This window comes from Schistocerca americana, chromosome 2 (assembly GCF_021461395.2).
Source record: "Schistocerca americana isolate TAMUIC-IGC-003095 chromosome 2, iqSchAmer2.1, whole genome shotgun sequence".
Classification (NCBI taxonomy): domain Eukaryota; kingdom Metazoa; phylum Arthropoda; class Insecta; order Orthoptera; family Acrididae; genus Schistocerca; species Schistocerca americana.
In genome coordinates, this window is record NC_060120.1 from 431,740,146 (window position 1) to 431,760,250 (window position 20,105).

The following is a 20,105-nucleotide window of genomic DNA, read 5'->3' on the forward strand; positions in this document are numbered from 1 at the left end:
TTGATTATCACTGATACGTCTGCCTGTAGGGACAGTTTGCCACCCCAAGGACAAGAGCGTGCCCTGAATCTCTGTCCACTCCTCTGCCATCTCTGACAAGGCCATAGGCAGAATGAGGGTGACTTTTTATGCTCACAGTCTTCATCACCAGTTCTGATTATTAATCAAAATTTAAGCCATGGCAGGTTTTGAGCACAGGACTGAAGACATTTTCATTACTAATCAAAGACGCTAGCCCTAGACCACAAGTGCTTCTACATCTACCTGCATATATTCTGCAAGCCACTACACATGTGAGGAAGGTACTTTGTATTATTATTAGTTATTCCTGAGCTATTCCCTTTGTGTGTGAAACAACAGAAGATAGTTTGCCCATATATCTCAGCACCCCCTGCTTTATTATTTTGTGAGATAATATGATATAGACAGATGATCTCTAGCACAGACTTCCTCAAGTTTTAGTTCTTTAAATTTATCGAAGACGGTTTCATGAGAACAATCTTGCCTTCCTCAAGATTGTCTTTTAAGTTCCCTGAATGTCTTTGTTATACCTTTGTATAGGATGAAACATCTGTTACTATCTCAACAGTGTGTTTATGACTTTGTACAATCAGTACAGTCATGTCTTACATGGAGAGGACTCCAAATACTGCAGGGGCACTCTAGGTCTGATCCCATCTGATAATACCCATTCCAGTAGTTTGAAAATTTTGTTCATAAACACACTTGATTAGAAATTAGTTACTCTCAAGACACATCATGATAAAACCATGGAACAACACCTTTAGCCTTATTACTGCCCTCGGTTTGTGAAGAAAGAGGGTCTACAAATTTGGTCAGGCATACCATTTCCAGCTGAAAACACTTATTGATGATTAGATCCTATAAAGCTACCAAAATGGAGAGACTTTAATTGCTAAGTTTCACCCACTGTTTCAAATAGTCCCAGACCTTTTAATGGGATTAAAGTTAAGTGGTTTAGAGGGCAGGGTGCAACAAATTGCCATGATTGTGTATGGCCAAGAGTCCTATTTCACCAGGCTCAAGCAGTCCTCTTTGGCTAGGCTCAAGCAGTTGACCTGAAATGACTTTCCCAAGAGAAAATGAGTCTACATGTTGACGTCTTGCCACACCTACACCTAAATGTATGCTGTGTCCCAGAAACTGTTTCATTTCTGTTAAATAAATAATCTACATCAAACACATACTGTTCAGTGGACTAATGCTTCATCATGTCTAAGTGGCTTTGAACTGAAGTTTGAAGTCATAACAATCAGCTTGCTATTTACTGGTTTATATACATCATATCTTACTGGCTTTGATTGCAGTTTATATGAAGTCATAACATTCAGCATGCAGTTTACTTGTGTAAAGTCTGGCACAGTCACAACTATGTCTATGCATGCATGCGTGTATGTGTGTGTGTGTGTGTGTGTGTGTGTGCGTGTGTGTGTGTGTGTGTGTGTATTGTATTGTATTGTATCATTTTATCGATCCTCCTTATCATTTTTCTTCATAGGCACAAAGTGATATTCGGCATGTCAGTTGTTACAATATGCCAAGATGTGACAACATGAATTAATGTGATAATTATAAACTGTAAACTGCTGCAAATATACATAAATTTACATAAATAAAAACTGTATGCAAAGTCAGACATACAATGATATTTAGTTTTTTTCAGTTCAAATTGTGACTAGATCTCACAAAAATGTATGTGCTAGGTTAACTATACTTATAATAGAATCTATAAAAATTACTATAGTCAGAAAAATAAAAGGGTGTTTCCTATCCTTACTGCATTACATTGACCATAGCTTACATCTTGTTTTCTTCTTCTTCTTCTTCTTCTTCTCTCTCTCTCTCTCTCTCTCTCTCTCTCTCTCTCTCTCTCTCTCTCTCTCTCTCTCCTTACAATTAATCTAGTTAACAAAAGCAAAAGGATGTTTACAATTTTTGCAGCATCTTTATGATCATAGTTTACAACTTTAGCTTTTGTATAAATGGTATAAATTTGAAAATTAAAAGTTGTTTGCAATTTATGTGACGTGATGATGAAAATTTGTTGTGTGATATTCCATTTTTGTGTTGATAAGCGTTCATGTATACTGTAAAAACATTTACTAAGGGGGTTGGGGCACAAATGCTTCAAATTTTGCAACCTGTTTTATTGTCTTTATATGATCAGGTGATTTATTATATACTTTCTTCCTGCATGGAATGGGGCATTCCATTTTAGAGTTACTTATGTTGTTTGCATGTAGGTCCTTTTTTATGTTACATGAACTGATGTCTTGATTTTTGTTTTTTTGAAAGAGGCCTACACATGTTTTGGCTCATGTCCTTCTGTTGCATTGTATTGTATGATATTCTTCATTAGTCCTTTTCATTCATTTTTTAGCTGCAAATACATTATCATATTGAACATTAGAAAACCCAAAGACAGTTTTGTATTTTGAAGAGATAACTTATTCTGTTTACATGGTATGGTTAATTCACATTTCACTCTTTTATGTACTTTAAGATTATTATATTATAATGAGACCATGTGTTGAAGATATACTATGCTGTAAATACTGATTATATAGACAAGTGGAAATATACAAACATCAAAAAAGGTTTGCATCACCTCAGTTTTGAGAGTTCTGGAACGTGTACAGAAAAATGGAATAGAGATCAACATAAACATCATTTCAACCCTTCATATTGCTCATTAAAACCACATATTGCATATTGTACCACCATACAGCAAGACCTTCAGAAGTGGTGGTCCAGCTTGCTGTACACACCAGTACCTCTAATACCCAGTAGCGCATCCTCCTGCATTGATGCATGCCTGTAATCATTGTGGCATACTATCCACAAGTTCGTCCACAGGTCCAGATTTTCCCAATCTCCAGTGGTGATTTGGCATAGATTCCTCAGAGTGGTTGGTGGGTCATGTCATCCATAAACAGCACTTTTCAATCTATCCCAGGCATGTTCCATAGGGTTCGTGTCTGGAGACCATGCTGGCCACTCTAGTCAAGTGATGTTGTTATCCTGAAGGAAGTCTTTCACAAGATGTGCATGATGGGGGCGCAAATTGCCATCCATGAAGATGAATGTCTCGCCAATATTCTGTCGATATGGCTGCACCATCAGTCGGAGGATGGCATTCACGTATCGTACAGCTGTTACGATGCCTTCCATGACCACTGGTGGCATACATCAGCCTCACATAATGTCACCTCAAAACAGCAGGGAACCTCCACCTTGATGCACTTGCTGGACTGTGTGTCTAAGGTGTTCAGTCTGACCAGGTTGCCTCCAAACACGTCTCCGATGATTGTCTGGTTGAAGGCTTATTCGACACTCATCGATGAAGAGAAAGTGATGCCAATCCTGAGCGGTCCATTTTGCATGTTGATGGGCCCATCTGTACTGTGCTGAATGGTGTTGTGGTTGCAAAGATGGACCTCACAATGGACATTGGGATGAAGTTGTGCATCATGCAGCCTATTGCACACAGTTTGATCATAACACGATGTCCTGTGGCTGCACAAAAAGCATTATTCAACATGGTGGCATTGCTGTCAGGGCTCCTCTGAGCCATAATCTGTAGGTAGTGGTCATCCATTGCAGTAGTAGCACTTGGGCAGCCTGAGTGAGGCATGTCATGGACAGTTGCTGTCTCGCTGTATCCCCTCCAAGTCGGAACGACATCACTTTGGTTACCTCCGAGATGCCTGGACACTTCCCTTGTTGAGAGCCCTTCCTGGCACAAAGTAATAATGCCGACATGTTCCAACTGTGGTACTGAACATCTAGGCATGGTTGAACTATAGACATCACAAGCCATGTATCTACTTTCTGGTGGAATGACTGGAAGTGATTGGCTGTTGGACCCCCTCTGTCTAATATTCACTGCTCGTGCATGGTTGCTTACATCTTTGGGTGGATTTAGTGACATCTCTGAACAGTCAAAGGGACTGTGTCTGTGATACAATGTCCACAGTCAATGTCTGTCTTCAGGAGTTCTGGGAACCGGGGTGATGCCAAACTTTTTTTGATTGTTGTATTTAGTGTACAGGTGTGTGTGTGTGTGTGTGTGTGTGTGTGTGTGTGTGTGTGTGTGTGTGTGTGTGTGAACTACAAGTAATTCTTCAGTTTTCCATGTATGTTACAGAAGCAATTCAGGATACTTCAATCCTCACAAAACATTTTGAAGCAACTGTGGAAATCATGAGGAATTTCTCTATAAATCATGTGAGCCATGATTCATTGAAAGATCAAATAAAAAAATTCTATTTCAGTGACAAACCTATTTCAGAAGAAATGTTAGACCAATATGCAGATGTATGTATTACTTAAATACACTTATATAGTATATAAGGATTAGAGAGAGACAGAGAGAGAGGAGGAGAGGCAGAGAGAGAGAGAGAGAGAGAGAGAGAGAGAGAGAGATTTTACATCAATATGCAGATTATGTATTACTTAAATGTTCTTATATAGCAACAAAAATATTCAGTTATTTCATATTCAGTTATTGATAATGTAATGTAAATGGATAGATAAAAAAATCTACTTACCAAGTGGTGGCAGAAGAACACACACACAAATTTACAAGCTTTTGGAGCCAGTGGCTACATCTTCTGGCAGAAGGGTTGAAGGGGAAGGAAGAGGGGTGAAGGAAAAGGACTGGAGAGGTTTAGCAAAAGGGATACAGTTTGGAAATGTCACCCAGAACCCCAGGTCAGGGGAGACTTACCAGACAGGATGAGAAGTTTTTGCAAACAAGAATATCTTCTGCTGTTACCTGCACTTTTGAAGGTGAATGTTGCAACCCACGTTTTCATATTGTCTTCATCATCCATCTGTGGTCATAAGTTTGGGACACCATGCATGCCTGTTAAACCACTGAGACAACTTTCTTGGGAATTTTTGTCATATTTTATTAATTTCTTCAATGGTTTTGCATTGGGCTTCTTCCCCCACATTCTCGAAACAGCACAGTCTCAAATAGCTAGCGAAAAACTGACAGAAAGAAATTGATTATCTTTTAAAGATAACTGATTATGGACTGTATTTTTCTTAAGTATGATAGATGTATGACAAGAAAAGAAATAATACATAGTAACCATAATAATGATGGTAATTAAGGTGGCCATTCATACTGGTTTTAACAATGCAATACTGATTTTTTGGTTATTGTCCTGGTTAACTGTGAAATAAAACCAATACGGTTGTCAAATAAAGAAAAATAGGAAGCTTTTAAACATCAAATGCACATTTTGTTTTGCAAAATTACCTTTATACTATAAATAAATAATGAACATTTTATGGCATTTGTTCTCTTAAATTTAAAAGAAATACGAAGACAAATAGAGGTAAAACTGATGTCTGAGCTGTATCAAATATACTTGTTTTATATTTTTAAAAATGGTTGTATGATAATGCATGGAATACCAGTGACTAATGACAATACAGTAAATATATAATACTATGAACCTGCAGTCCTCTCCAGTCAAGTAAGCAAGTGATTAATGTGCTCTTCAGCACACACTTTGGCATCACAAATATTATTCTCCTTATGCATCTTTTTTAGTCTCTTTCACAACCATTCTGCACCATTTGTGTCCACATTAACATAAAAACATAGAGAACAGGAGTATAACCTAGAAGAACAAGGATAGTTGTAAAGAAAATGTAGCATGTCAGTGGTTTATTGGGAGTTGAGCAGAGTGTCCTCACGGAAGCTGCCCGAATCACCACTGATTAGTGGTGTTCTTGCTGGAACAGACCAGACTTGTGGGGTTTTTGCCAAATTACCATCTTTTTAGAGGTTTATTCAGTATGAATTGAGGTTGTGTAATCATGTATATAATGTTGGACACTACATGGTGGCACCTATAACCCTTTTTTTTAGTGAGGTTTTTGCTACCAACCACTTAATTACATATTTATGCCAATCTCCTCTCTGCCACAAGCTGACATGCTGTTGTAGAAAGTGAACTAAAGGGAAATGAACTCAAATACAAAATGCACGTATTAATATAATTATTCTATTCATATCACAATGTTATTAAAGTACATGTTATGAATTAACCATTAGCTTAAATATCATTGGACACTAAATCAGTGATACAATGTTTCTTGTTCATAATCAGTGAAATATATTGACTGTTCATATTACTTCAGTCTCTTTCTGATCTCTTTCAGTTCCAAACAGATGCATACTTTGGTTTAGGTGTACATAAAGCTGCGCTATTCAACGCAGTGAATTCATCGTTACCAACATATCGTTACATATTTTCATATAGTGGTGGTATTAATATGGGAAAAGTGTTTTCAGGTGCTTCACACATGCCAGGTAAGTACCTAAAGGAGGACTCATTACTTGCCTTTTAAACTGTGGTATTTCATTTTTGTATTGCATGAGATGGAGATTCAATTACATTGTTAATTTATCATAAGTAACTAAAGGCAGACTTTTTTCTGTACAGACACTCTCATGAATAACAGAATTAGAGACACCCACTTTCCCTCTGTGGCTCTGTTGGTGCCAGTCACACATCATGTCATGAACTTGACAAGAGACAGAGTGTTGGTAACTGACACTGATCGATGACCACCTGACTCCAATCCACAACACCTGAAGATTGACTAAAGCTATGCCAAGGGTGCACGCATCTCATTCAGTGGTGAAATGATAATTAAATCAAGACCCTCAGCTGCCGACAGGCATTGATATACTTCAACGGGGACAGTTGAAAATGTGTGCCCTGACCGGGACTCGAACCTGGGCTGCCCTGCTTACATGGCAAATGCTCTACTGATCTGAGCCACCGAGGGCACTGAGGATAGTGTGACTGCAGGGATTTATCCCTTGCACGCTCCCCATGAGACCCACATTCCCAACTCAATGTCCACACACTACATTCGTAGTGCCCCTGACCTTTACACTCATTACTTACAGCAGACAATCTTACCGAGTCCCGTAAGAGTTCAGGCAATGCATGTACATCTGCACAGAAGAAGGTCAGTGGCCGGTTAGCCTTAACTATATGAAGATGATATCTGTTCTTTTGGACTCTCTATTGACTAAAATCCTTAGTCTTTTGTATTCAGCTTTTCCTTGTTCATCAGTTGCATTTTTGCACAGTCTTCTGTTTTTGGGAAACTTAGTCTTCTGTTTGTGGGAAACTGGATAACATTTGCTATAATCCATTTCCTCTTGTTTTTAGGTTTGGTTTTCTCAACTATCTTTTCTGCTTCTTTATATATACCAGGTTTAATTTGTTCTCAGAGTTCTTTTACTCCACCATGTTGAAAATTTTTAGCTAGGTTGTATGATTCTTGTGTATAATGCCTTGCCAGTCCTGCAGTTTTCAGTTTTTCTATTTCCCATTTCTGTTTTACTATCTTTTTGTTCAGATATTTAAATCCAAATTAACTTTTCATTAGGAACAGGTTGCAGTCACTGTCTGTGTCTACAGGTGGATAGCTTCTGTAGCCTCTTACTTGGTTTGAAAATGTGATTTCACTAAAATGTAATCAACCTATTGCCCTCTTAAGTCTACTGGGGCCTTTGAGGTGTATCTTCTTTACTTATGATATTGTATAAAAGTATTTGCAACAACTAATTGGTGCCAGGAGCAGAATTCAATTAGTTGGGTTCCTTTTTAACTCTTCTTATAAGTCTGTAGTTACCCACAATCCCAATGTCTGGTTCTTCACCCACACTTACGTTCTAGTCCCTCATAAGAATCAGGTTTTCATCTCCCTCAATAAGTCTCATCACATTACTTATTTCTCTGCTAAAGTAATTGAGAGGATTATGTATGAGAGACTGTTGAGTTTCTTAAACAAATGCAAAATTCTAACCAATGCACAGAATGGGTTCAGGAAAAACAGGTCTACAGAAACAGCTGTACACCACTTCTTGGAACAGGTTTTAACTGCAATAGATAATGAGGACTTAAACTGTGGAATATTTTTAGATCTATCCAAGGCATTTGACCTCATCATTCATGATAGTTTGCTACAGAAATTGTATTGCTATGGAGTCTGTGGAAAAACATACAGCTGGTTTCAATCATATGTGTGCAACGGATATCAAAGTGTTGAAATAATACATAATAGCACAAAATATTACTCAGCATATCAGAAAGTCAACTCTGGTGTACCCTAGGGTTCTGTTCTAAGCCCTCTGCTCTTCTTAGCTTTTAATAATGATTTTCCTAAACATCTAACAAGAGCAGAATCAGTACTTTTTGCGAATGATACAAGCCTTTTTATCAAGGGATTAGTGAAGCTGATCTACAAGAAATAATAACTTCAACAGCTAATGAAGCAGCTAAATAGTTCAAGGACAATTCTTAATTATAAATGACAAAAAATCATTTGGATGAATTCTAGGCATATAAGGAACAAAGTAAAAAATAACATAAAGTAGAGATTGGGAAAAGTCTAATATAACAAACTTCATTTACAAAATTTTTAGGTGTATGGCTGGACAATAGCTCAATATGGGAAAAACATGTTGAACTATTGAAAAAAGACTTAGTAAATACTGTTATATATTAAGAAAACTTAAAGAAAACTTCAATTTTGAAACAATACTATGTTCCTACTACTCTTACATACATAGTAATCTAAGATATGGTATTATATTTTGGGGGAATAAAGGTTTCACAAAAAGTTGTTTAAGCTCCAAAAGAGAGCTGTTCATATTCTGAAGGGTGTTGCCTACAGAGATCCATGTAGAGGAATTTTTAAGGAGTTGAAAATTTAGACCCTCCCTAGTGTATTCATCTATGAATCAGTATGTTTCCTGAAGTCAAATATAGAATTCTCTTCTCTAAACAGTGAAGCGCACAACTATCAAACCAGAAACAGGCATGATTTCCATAGAAACATACATTCAAAATCCCTGTACCAAAATAGTGTGATATATCTACACAAAATAATGTTCAATGCTTTACCAAAAGAAATAAAAAGCATACAGAACTTTTGAGATGGTGTTCAAGTGTTTGTCTGGATGCTATAATGTCATCAAAATAATGTGTGTAGGATGGAACTTTCAGTGTCACTTGTTCAAGAAACCACTGAAACAATGCAGGAGCAGATGCACTTCTGAAGGGAAGGTACTGGTACTGACACAAGCCAATGTGCTTGTTGACCATCAGAAGTTGAAGGTAAGCATCTGCTAAATCAATTCTGGAAAAGAATCATCCTTTTGTTAGGTGATCCACAAGCTCCTCAGTGGTGTGATAGCAGGAAAGACTCAATAAATGCCTCAGCATTAATTGTTACTTTAAGATCTGTACAAAGTCAGATCCTCATGTTCAATTTTGTAGTCATAACTGGAGGAGGTGGCCATTGGCTTGCAGAAATGGGTTTCAGGGGAGCAATATGATCCAGTCATTTGAATTCAAAAGTGACTTCATCACAAACAGTGTGAGGTTCTGGACTGCATGGTAGAACTTTGGTTGAGCATTTTCCTTGTTTGTAGTGTGTGCTTGAAAATTCTTTGCATGTTCCAGTGTGCCATCAAACAAATGTCCATGTTTTGCACACAGCTGTTGAATACTGGCCTGGGAAACTTGTTTAGTGGTAGCAAGCACATTATCTTGAATATGCAAATCAAATGTATCCATGCCAAAAATATTGGGATTCAAACATGACTGCACTACCATGAATGTCATTAATGTAGCTGTACTTTTATATTTTGCCTGAACATGCACATTCTAAGAACAGTGATATTTCTCCCATTGTAGGTCATGAAGTGTATATGTGTTTTCTGTAGCATATGGTGTCCCAATTGTTTGTAGGTATTCTGATTAATTAATGTGACTGAAGCACCAGTATCTAACTCAGATGGTGCAGCTTTATTGCAAATCCATAGTAATATGGACAGTTTACAATTAGTTCTCTGAATATGACTGTCACTTCCAAATTTTGGAAGACTGCCTTTGTCTGAATTGTGCTATTCACATATTTGAGGGGAGGTGGTCTGAATGAACAAAGTTTAGCACTGTGTGTGTACTTTGCAATTATTGCACTTGTGTTTACAATTGCAGGAGGAATGGGTGAGAATTCAGAATGCGAGATTGTTAAGAATGTTCATTAATAACAAGTTAAATTTGGTTCACACTGCTCTTTACACTGTGAGCAAATTGACAGATTGGAACTGACTGACTATTGTACAGACTTAAACACTGACTGTTGAAAGCCCTCTCAAACTGTTGATACTATTGATATAAATGTACCACATTCCAACACATGTCCTTACATTTATATTGCAGTTGAATTAAATTCAAAATTTCTTGAAATTTTCAACACTGACTGCCCCTGAATTGTCTTTGTATACTATAACAGACTTCCTCAAAAATATTCAAAATATCCATAATGAACTCAATATTGGAGAAAGCTTCTGACAATGCTACACAGAAAAAGTAGAAAATTTCATAACAGTTCCTTGTTTCTTCAAATAATCTAATTACATAGCTTGTTGTAGACTTACAATCTACACAATCACCTTCTCAGTCTGCACCTACAAAACAATCTAAGAATCAATATTTCCAGTCCTTCCATATGTTAACATCAAATCTTTTGTTTGAAACAAATATTTTAGTCCCCAAAGCATAAGGCAAATAAATATCATTGTAATAATTGTGAAATATACTCAAATAGGTTACACTGTAACTTATGTCTCACCATGTTCCTGAGCTAGAGCACTCATCAGGTTCCTGTATTCAATATTATGACTTGCATCTTGTGCTGGTTCTAATTTCAGATTACCTTCCATTGATGTACTGTACAACTTTGATGTTCATTCTAATAGTTCTTAGCTAGAGATTCAGTATAGCTTTCCTGACTAAGAGTCATTGAATCTTTCATATAATTTTAGTCATAATTATTCCAAGATAATTCTTCACTTTCTTTTGAAATTGCTTGGATACCATATTCTTGATTTATTGCATTTTTCCTTTACTTTTACCACTAATGATGTAATTATATTGATCACATCATTCGCAATCTTCAGTACATTAAGTCAATAATCGTATTTACTTCTTTGAAAACACAGAATTTTTTAAAATTCATCCAAACGGTCATACCATGCTCTAGAACTTTCTCACAAACAGTATAATGCCTTAAATAACTTTGCTTGTTTCAACTCATACCTTGGGGGTTGCTTTACATTAATCTCTGAGAAAACTTTTCCATGGCAAAATCTAGTCTTACATTAATTTGTTGTACAATTAAACCCTTTTGACAAGAGTATGACAACAAAATTTCAGTGCCAGTATCATAGCAACTGCTGAAAACATATCATCTGTAATTTATTTTTGTTAGAAGCTTCTTACAACTAATCTTGCTTTACAAGAGTTACTTGATTTTGTTGTAAAAACCCATTTTAAATCGAGAAATTTTACTTACCCTGGTTTCATTACTAGTTCCCAAGTTTTATTTATATTTAAGCATTCAGTTTCCTTACACATTGTTTGCTTCCAAACTTTTAACTCATTACTATTCATTGCCTCCTCAAAATTTTCTGGACTATTAGCACTATAAATGTTTACATAAATAATGTTACTTATGACTCAATCATTAAATCTATCAGGCATTCTATGTTCTCTAAATGACCTTCCCAACTCACATTCTTGTTCATGTCTCTGGTTGTTTGGACCCCTTTTGGTAACCTTTTCTCCCATTTGCTCCAGTCCTTTAGATCAATACATCTGACATCTTCCACAGTATCAACATGTCTCATCATGATAACTTTCTTGTTAATCAATACTCTGTATCCAGCTTCACTGCAGCCCACTAAAATTCTCGAGTCTGCTTTATGACACTACTTTGGCTTTCTAAATTATTCTGGTACTCATAAAAAAATTCTACTTCCATACAGCTCTAAATGTTTAACATAGTTTTCCTTCCAAATGGTCTATAATAAGAAGTTTTTCTTTCAGTAGTATTAGCTAAAGTTCTCTTTTTGAGGTACTGTATTCAGTTGCACAAACTACTTCGGCCCAGAATCTCGTATATGCTCCTGTTTCAGCTAATAAGCATCTTGACATCTCCGTATTTGACCTGTTCCAGCCTTTAATTCATGTATGTGGGGCAGGTACACATTTAAAATGATTCCTCTCTTTCTTATAAACTGACAAATATCTGAATTTAAATATTTCTTCCCAGTGTCATGTCATAATTTCTCAGAAGGTTTAGCAGTCAGGTTTTCAACTTCATTAATATACTCTACAAATAAATCATAAACTTGACTTTTAGATTTAATAATGTACATTGTAGCTGCTTCACTATAATCATCAATAAAAGTGAAAAAGTATCTTTCCCCACGCAAATCATGACTTGAGAGAAACCAATTCATATCAGTATAAATAATTTCTAATGTTCATTTTATTTTAATTCTATTGTTTTAAAAAAAAAATGTACATTTTGTTTTTGGTGCTAACTTTACACTTCATAAACTCTGAGTCTCAATTTGCTGGAACTCATCTGTTAACTGATATTTACACTACATGTTCAGACTGTTAAAATTTACATTTACAAGTATATGATACCATTTTTCCTTTACTGACAAACTAACCCTAGTACTCACACTATTTACATTAATCTCTTTCTTATAACTTCTACATGTCATTTTGTACAGCCTATCTTCTTACAAAGAAACTGCAAGTAAGTTATTGTCTTTATTAAAAACTTTTGAGATATTGCCAACCGATATAGTTCTATGCTCTTTTGGTTACCTTAGACTAGCTAAACAAATTTCAGTCCATGTCTTTCATGTAAAATACATTTTTCATTTCATTTGAAATTATGTCATTATAAACTGGAAAAATAATTAATTATATGCCCTATTTTTTTAGCTTGCAAAGCTATACCATCCACAACTTTTACCTTCACAGGGTCTTATAAAGATAGGCAGTCAGAAAAATAATTGTTATTATTAGCAACATGATCTGTGCAATGACTATCTAATAACCAGTTAATTTGTAACAATATTTGAGAAGGAAAGTTGCTACTCACCATATAGCGGAGATGCTGAGTCGCAGATAGGCGCAACAGAAAGACTCTCAGAATTGAAGCTGTCAGTCATTAAGGCCTTCATCAACAAGACACATACACACACACACACACACACACACACACACACACACACACACACACACACACCAATGCAAAACGCAACTCACACACATGACTGCAGTCTTAGGCAACCATACTGGTTTCAGTTCCCTGAGACTGCAGTCGTTTGTGTGAGTTGTGTTTGCTTGAGTGTGTGTGTGTGGGTGTAAGTATGTCTATTGTTGATGAAGGCCTTAATGGCCAAAAGCTTTAATCATGAGTCTTTTTGTTGTGCCTATCTGTAACTCAGTAGCTCTGCTATATGGTGAGTAGCAACTATTTTTCTCAAATGTTGTTACATTCCTTCCTGAATTTTCCAGTTAATTTGTGCATTGTTACCTCACTCAACATTATTAGAGGCCATTGTAGGTTTTGTCTCCATTACAAATCTGCTCATCCTGTTTCTGTTTTGTTTATATAGTAGGTGCTCTGGATGACACCACTTCTCGAACCATATTGTTTACTTCAGCCATGTGACCTCTTTTTGTTATTCTCACTCCTTTATGCTCTTGGTCAATGTCATCAACTGCCATGACTGCCTCCACAAAGATGCCCACAATGTGTCCCTGAATCTCTGCTTGTTCCTCACTGGTGACAGTTCCTCTTGAAATGTACTGGTTTGCTTCACCTATAACATAACTGTTCCTGGTAGCAAGTACTAATTTTCTTTTCAGCATGAAATGCTTTTGATCTTGTACCTTTACTTCCATCTTTGTCTTTTAAACCTATCATTTAAATTTTACTTTTAATGTACTTGACTATCTGAGCTTATTTCAAAATGTTGATCAAGTTTCCAATATAGCTCAAAGATTCCGGCAAGGTTTTCAACATGTAATTTAGCTTCTCCTTTCCCATCGCTTCCATGCCAACTAATTTTAATTTGTTCACTTTCAAAAGTGCTGAAGACTGTTGCCATCTCACTAAAGTCCTTTAACCTCAGTTTGTCCACTTCATTTCTGCGTATAGGCTACAGTGCTGTCAGTTCATTGGAGTATAACTCATTTAACTTTTCATTATCTCAAATGTGGTTTCCCTTTCACTCATGAATTCCAATTGCTTGTTCAAAATTGCTCCTTATATGTAGTTCATTGTAGTCAGATTTTCTTCTTCCCAAGTATCTTTTTGTTCTTGGAGTCACTGTATAGCATTTCTTCATTTTCAGATACATTTCCATTTGCATTTCCCTCTCTCCATCAAACATTGGTGTCTTGATGTCAGCCATATCCAATTTCACAAAGTGCGCACTTCGAATAACAGTCTTCTGTTTAGTTCACAACTAGTCATTACTTTTCAAAATAACACTCTTCCATTTTACTTAGCAACAACATTCTGCTACCATTCTAAGACTAATTATTAATAAAAAGTTAAATACAGTTTTCATTTCTCTTTACACTGCGAACACATTCATGCCATGGAACTGACTGACTATTGTACATACAGATGCACTCATTGTTGAGAGCCCTTTTGGCACAGTCAATGCTATCAGCAAAAACGTACCACATTGCAACAGAGATCACACTTACTTGAGGCATACTGGTTACATTTGGGAACTGTAACTGTGTGGAATAATTATTTATTTTTATTTGCTGCTACCAGTCACTTTTATTTGTTTTTTTTTTTTTTTTTGTTTAATTTAACATACTGCAATGCATTCTGAGCATGTTCTGCTCATTTTCAGGCATTTATACATATAGAAAATTGTTACTTAAAAATAAAATGTCTTAAACTAAGTTAAAATAGGACTTTTTGTTTATTGTTCACTGCTGTTGTAGCTAGTGGGGTATTTGAATGGAGGGAGAGGGCACTGTTTGGTCAGAAATTGCTGTCCAGTGAGGTCTCTGCTGGTGTAAAGCTGTCCCAATGTTTATTATGACTGACACCACAGTGTGTGTGGGATGCAGATAGTTCTACATCATTTTTTATGGAGCAAAAATCATGTGATACATTTTTTTAATCTGACAGTTGTTGTGTTATGATTTTGGGTTGATGAGTAAGTGTTCTTTTTATTTAGGTTAATGTGCAATAACAAGGTGGCCATCTTTTGTTGGACACTTCAAAGATAATATGTGTGTGATTGCACTGTTTGCAGTTGCCATGTCTGTGGCTACACTTGTAACATGCATGTGGTTTATTTTTTTCTTTTTTTCACCCTGTTGTTACTGGACTCATAGTTTTTAATTTTATTTCACATTTTCTACATACACAAAAGCCTTGCACTTATCCTGTGGCACTTTTGAACAGAAATACTATTACATATGGTATGTTATTTTTGTAAGCATAATTTACAGAACAAGTGGTTGTAGGTGCCATCGTTCCAAAGAGGACTCTGTGTTAAATCATAATAAATAACATTTGGAAGCCATGGGTGTTGGGTAGTATAGGTTACTTTCCCAAACGTGGCTGCTTCACTGTCTAGCAATGTTTCATTAGCAAAGACAGTCAGTTAAGAAAATATTCACATCCACATTTTGATGCAAGAACCACATACAGAAATTTGACCTCATTTCTTAATATCAGCAAACCCAACACAAACTGTCTACTGATGTCTAGTAGAACAAGTTTATGGCAGATAATGCCATCAACCAAAGCCATTTTGCATGAGTTGCAGTTCCTGTTAACATGCGATAGTATTCTGTCAGCACATGACCTTCAAGATTATGAAAGCAAACTTACTCTTTTTAGGGGTGGTATTGGAATTATTGCATATCAACACAAGAATAATACATGCTGATAAAATGTAGCATGTATCAACATTTGAATTGGTTTGCTCAAATCAAGCTTGACTAGCAACTGTAAACAAGGTTCATACTCCTAAACAATTTTCCTATCTAGCCATACAATAGTGAAATATACTGTAACACCATGTCTGGATGATTTTCAAGCTGTTTTCAAGCACCATTATTAGGAATGAATTACCATGAATGAAGTTTGAGCAACAAATCGGAATTACATGCAAATCAGAAATTTGGTTTGTTCTTAGTATTGGCAGGAAATGTTATATCTGCAGAGATATGTCCCTGCTAAAAATGTTGCCATCTAAGTTCCCTACTGTGGGAAATGTAGCTCCTCAATATTCATTTAGAATACTGGTATATGGTTATAAGAGTTTCTAATTAACTTTCACAATGATGATACTGACAATAACTGAAAAAAAAAACATAACAAACATTTTACTGAATTAGCACTATCTTGCAGAATAAAAATAGTCCATTGATTGGTAGTTACATAAAACATTGATCTCTGCTTATATTTATTGTTGGTCTCAGTGTCTAGGGGCTAAAATTCATTTATCAAAACTTTGCAATATAGACTGGCCCAGGTTTTGTTTTGTAAGTGACTGATTAATATTTGTTTCCTATTGGTGATTTATTTTACCATTTTCTTGATTACAAACATAATCCATGTTGCACTTCTTATTTCATAGTAATTCCTTCATGCACACAGATCTTCAAATTAGTTCATATCTTTCACAGTACCAATAGACAATATAGACAATGTACATACACCATTACTTTAAAAATATGAAACGTGACTTAACTGAGCAGAGCTGTTACCAGATGAATCACTTAACACAGACTGTCCTGCATGACATCAACTGATGACCAAAGACAGTAACACACCATGGATAATTTCCAAAGAAGTTACATTGATCAATACTGTGATACTACTTTTATACGTCAGAAAAATGGAGACTCATTCATTACTGTAAAAAATAATTTGATTCTGTTTCATTTAAATATGAAAATACCTGTATGACTTGATTTTAGAGTGCACGTATTTTGTATACACAAAATACTCATTATTTTCAAAATCACCCAACAGGGTAAATCCTGTGGTATTGTATGATTCATTAATAGTGAGACCAGCATCAATAGAATCAATGTGGAAAAGAGAAAATTACGCTTGGTTTGTTAGAAGTTGAAAACTGTGTACACAACTTGTTACTATTTTTGTTCTTTACTGATGTATAATATATAATCACATGAATTTCAATCCACAGGTGCAGGCCACGCAGATGAGTTGGCATATTTGTTCAATCCAGGTATATATGATCTTGATGTGGCTCCAGGCTCAGAGGATGAGAAAATGCAAATAAAAATGACACAGTTATGGACAAATTTTGCTAAGACTGGGTAAGTACTGCTAAACAGAATGTTATCATGACAAATGCAAAGAAGATTACCATTGTAAGTCTGATTCTTCAATAGCACAGATTTTATTAAGTACAACTTATTTGCAATTAAATCCCAGAAAGTAATAATTCCTGATGTTATGGAAATACACGAAACAAAAGACATCTGGAGATGAATATCTCATAGTCAATACAGTAGTATGAATCTTTGTTGAATATGCTGCGTGTCAGTTCTCGAGAACACTGTTTACAAGCGTGGCTGAGAAATGCTTATATACCAGCCACACACTCAGTTCTCCCATATGTCATGCTTTCATTCACTAAAAACACAATGATTACTTAAATCATTATCAAATACAGTCATGCATTATGCAGGTAGACAAATCTGTGCACTAGACAAACATTATTGGTAGATAACAACAAGCCCAAATTACAGACCAGGAGAAAACCATGTAGTGAAGGGTCATGGTTAATACAAGTAGATAGACTGCAGAACTTTCTGTAAACATTGGCTGGATGACAGTAAGATTGCAGCTACCTGTGGCAGCCAATAAAGGCAGCCATTAAATCTGCCATGGGTGCCCTGTCATGTAGTCTGGCACCAGCAGATATACCCTTTCACAACATCCTAAGACCTCACCAGATGTGTGCATAATTATATTAAGTGTTCCATCAGTATGTGCAGTGGGATTAAAAGAATTAGGGTTTAATGCCCTTTCAAAGAAAAGGTCATTAAGAATAAAACACAAGGTTTGACTGAACAAGGAAAGTGAAACAAACTCTCCTGTTTCCATTTCAAATTAGTGATACTGGCACCCATCTTAAGCATTTTGGAGAAATGTTTGGAAAAAATTAATCTGACTGGGCAAAGAGGAATTTGATTCCTGCTCTTCCAAAATACAAATCCAGTGCCTTAAACACTGTGCTATCTTTTTCAGTGTTATTGTGCCATTCCCTATGGGATGGTGTACAGCAGATGTAAAAAACTTTCAGGCATTCAGATATTTTGACTCTGATGCATTTTCACAGATTAAGCACATTCTTAACAAGCATAAAATAGAAATTTTGGTTATTTTAATATTTATTCACCACATTTGATGCAAAAGGTAAAGATTAATTTCTCTTGTCTCAGCGTTTCTTCACATTAACTACTCCTTTCTTCACTCCATTTTAGTTTTCTACATCTTTCATTATCTGACCTGTTTATTTTTCTCTGTCCCTTCCTACCTCTGTTACATACAATGCACTTAGCTTTTCACTCTTGTTAACCATGCACAACATTTTAGCAGTAATCTCTCACTTTACATTACTCTGCCTTCCTTAAGCTCTCAGGTTTTCAAATCTCATCTGGTGCAGTCCTCAACAATCAGTCTTTCTTTCTCATCCCATTTGCTAAGTCTCCCCTGACCCAGGGTTCTGCATGACTTTTATGAATTCTATCAACTGCTATATAGTAGAACATGAACAAGTGCCCATTACTGAGACATGAAATGGATTCAGATAGATGTAAAAAGTTTGTCTATGAGTTGGCATATTTGCTTGAAAATGTCATTTAGGAACAAATTGTGGATCTAAAATGCATTAAATGTGTTTATGGACTCATAAAGAATGTTTTAGCTATGAAGGCTTGGGTGCCATACTTACCTGGGAATCTGCTGTTGTGTTACTGTGGTTTCTAGTCTGGAGACTGCTTTTATGCAGCTTTTCATGCTAGGCTATCCTCGTAAGCTTTTTCATCTGTACAGAGCTACCAAGCTACATTGATCTGAAGGTGTATGCTGTAGTCAATCCTTCACACACACACACACACACACACACACACACACACACATATATATATATATATATATATATATATATATATATATATATATATATATATATATATACTTCCCTCCATTACCAAAGTGATGATTCCTTGATGTCTCATAAAGTGTCCCATAAATGAATGCAATCTTGTAGTCAAGTTATGATATAATCAGTACTTCTTCATTAGTTATCCAATCCATCTGACTAACCATCAGCATAATCCTGTAGCACCACCAGTCAAAAGCTTCTGGTCTATTCTTATCTGAAGTACACTGTAGAAATTACACATCTTTTTCAGAAATACTTTTCTTGCTGTTAGCACTCTACATTTTATATCCCCTCTACTTAAACATCTGTCAGTTACTTTGCTTAAAAAAAATTTTAAAAAATCTAATTGAATTCCCTTAACATCACGTGATTTAATTCAGTCACATTCCATTACCCTCCTTTTACTTTTGTTAATGTATATCTTACAACCTCTTTTCAAGACTATCCATTCAATTCAGCTGCTCTTCCATGTACTTTGCCATTTTTGACAGAAATACGTCACTGTGAATGATTGAAAACTAAGATATATGTAAAACCTAGCAAAACATTTATGAGTTCATCTATGAATTACTACATTTATACATTTTAAAAATAATACTTAAAAAAACTTCCTGGCAGATTAAAACTGTGTGCCCGACCGAGACTTGAACTCGGGACCTTTGCCTTTCGCGGGCAAGTGCTCTACCATCTGAGCTACCGAAGCACGACTCACGACCGGTACTCACAGCTTTACTTCTGCCAGTATCTCGTCTCCTACCTTCCAAACTTTACAGAAGCTCTCCTGCGAACCATGCAGAACTAGCACTCCTGAAAGAAAGGATATAGCGGAGACATGGCTTAGCCACAGCCTGGGGGATGTTTCCAGAATGAGATTTTCACTCTGCAGCGGAGTGTGCGCTGATATGAAACTTCCTGGCAGATTAAAACTGTGTGCCCGACCGAGACTCGAACTCTGGACCTTTGCCTTTCGCGGGCAAGTGCTCTA

General features: G+C 36.0%; 1 protein-coding gene across 1 annotated transcript in view; it reads left to right on the top strand.

Moving 5' to 3' along the window:
* The window catches only part of LOC124594983 (esterase FE4-like), a 178,440-nt gene that overhangs the window by 144,468 nt on the left and 13,867 nt on the right, over positions 1–20,105 (top strand). The window contains exons 7-9 of the mRNA XM_047133513.1: positions 4,169–4,338; positions 6,202–6,352; positions 17,132–17,264. Of these exons, the coding sequence (XP_046989469.1) occupies positions 4,169–4,338; positions 6,202–6,352; positions 17,132–17,264 (454 nt within the window). The remainder of the gene's footprint in view (positions 1–4,168; positions 4,339–6,201; positions 6,353–17,131; positions 17,265–20,105) is intronic.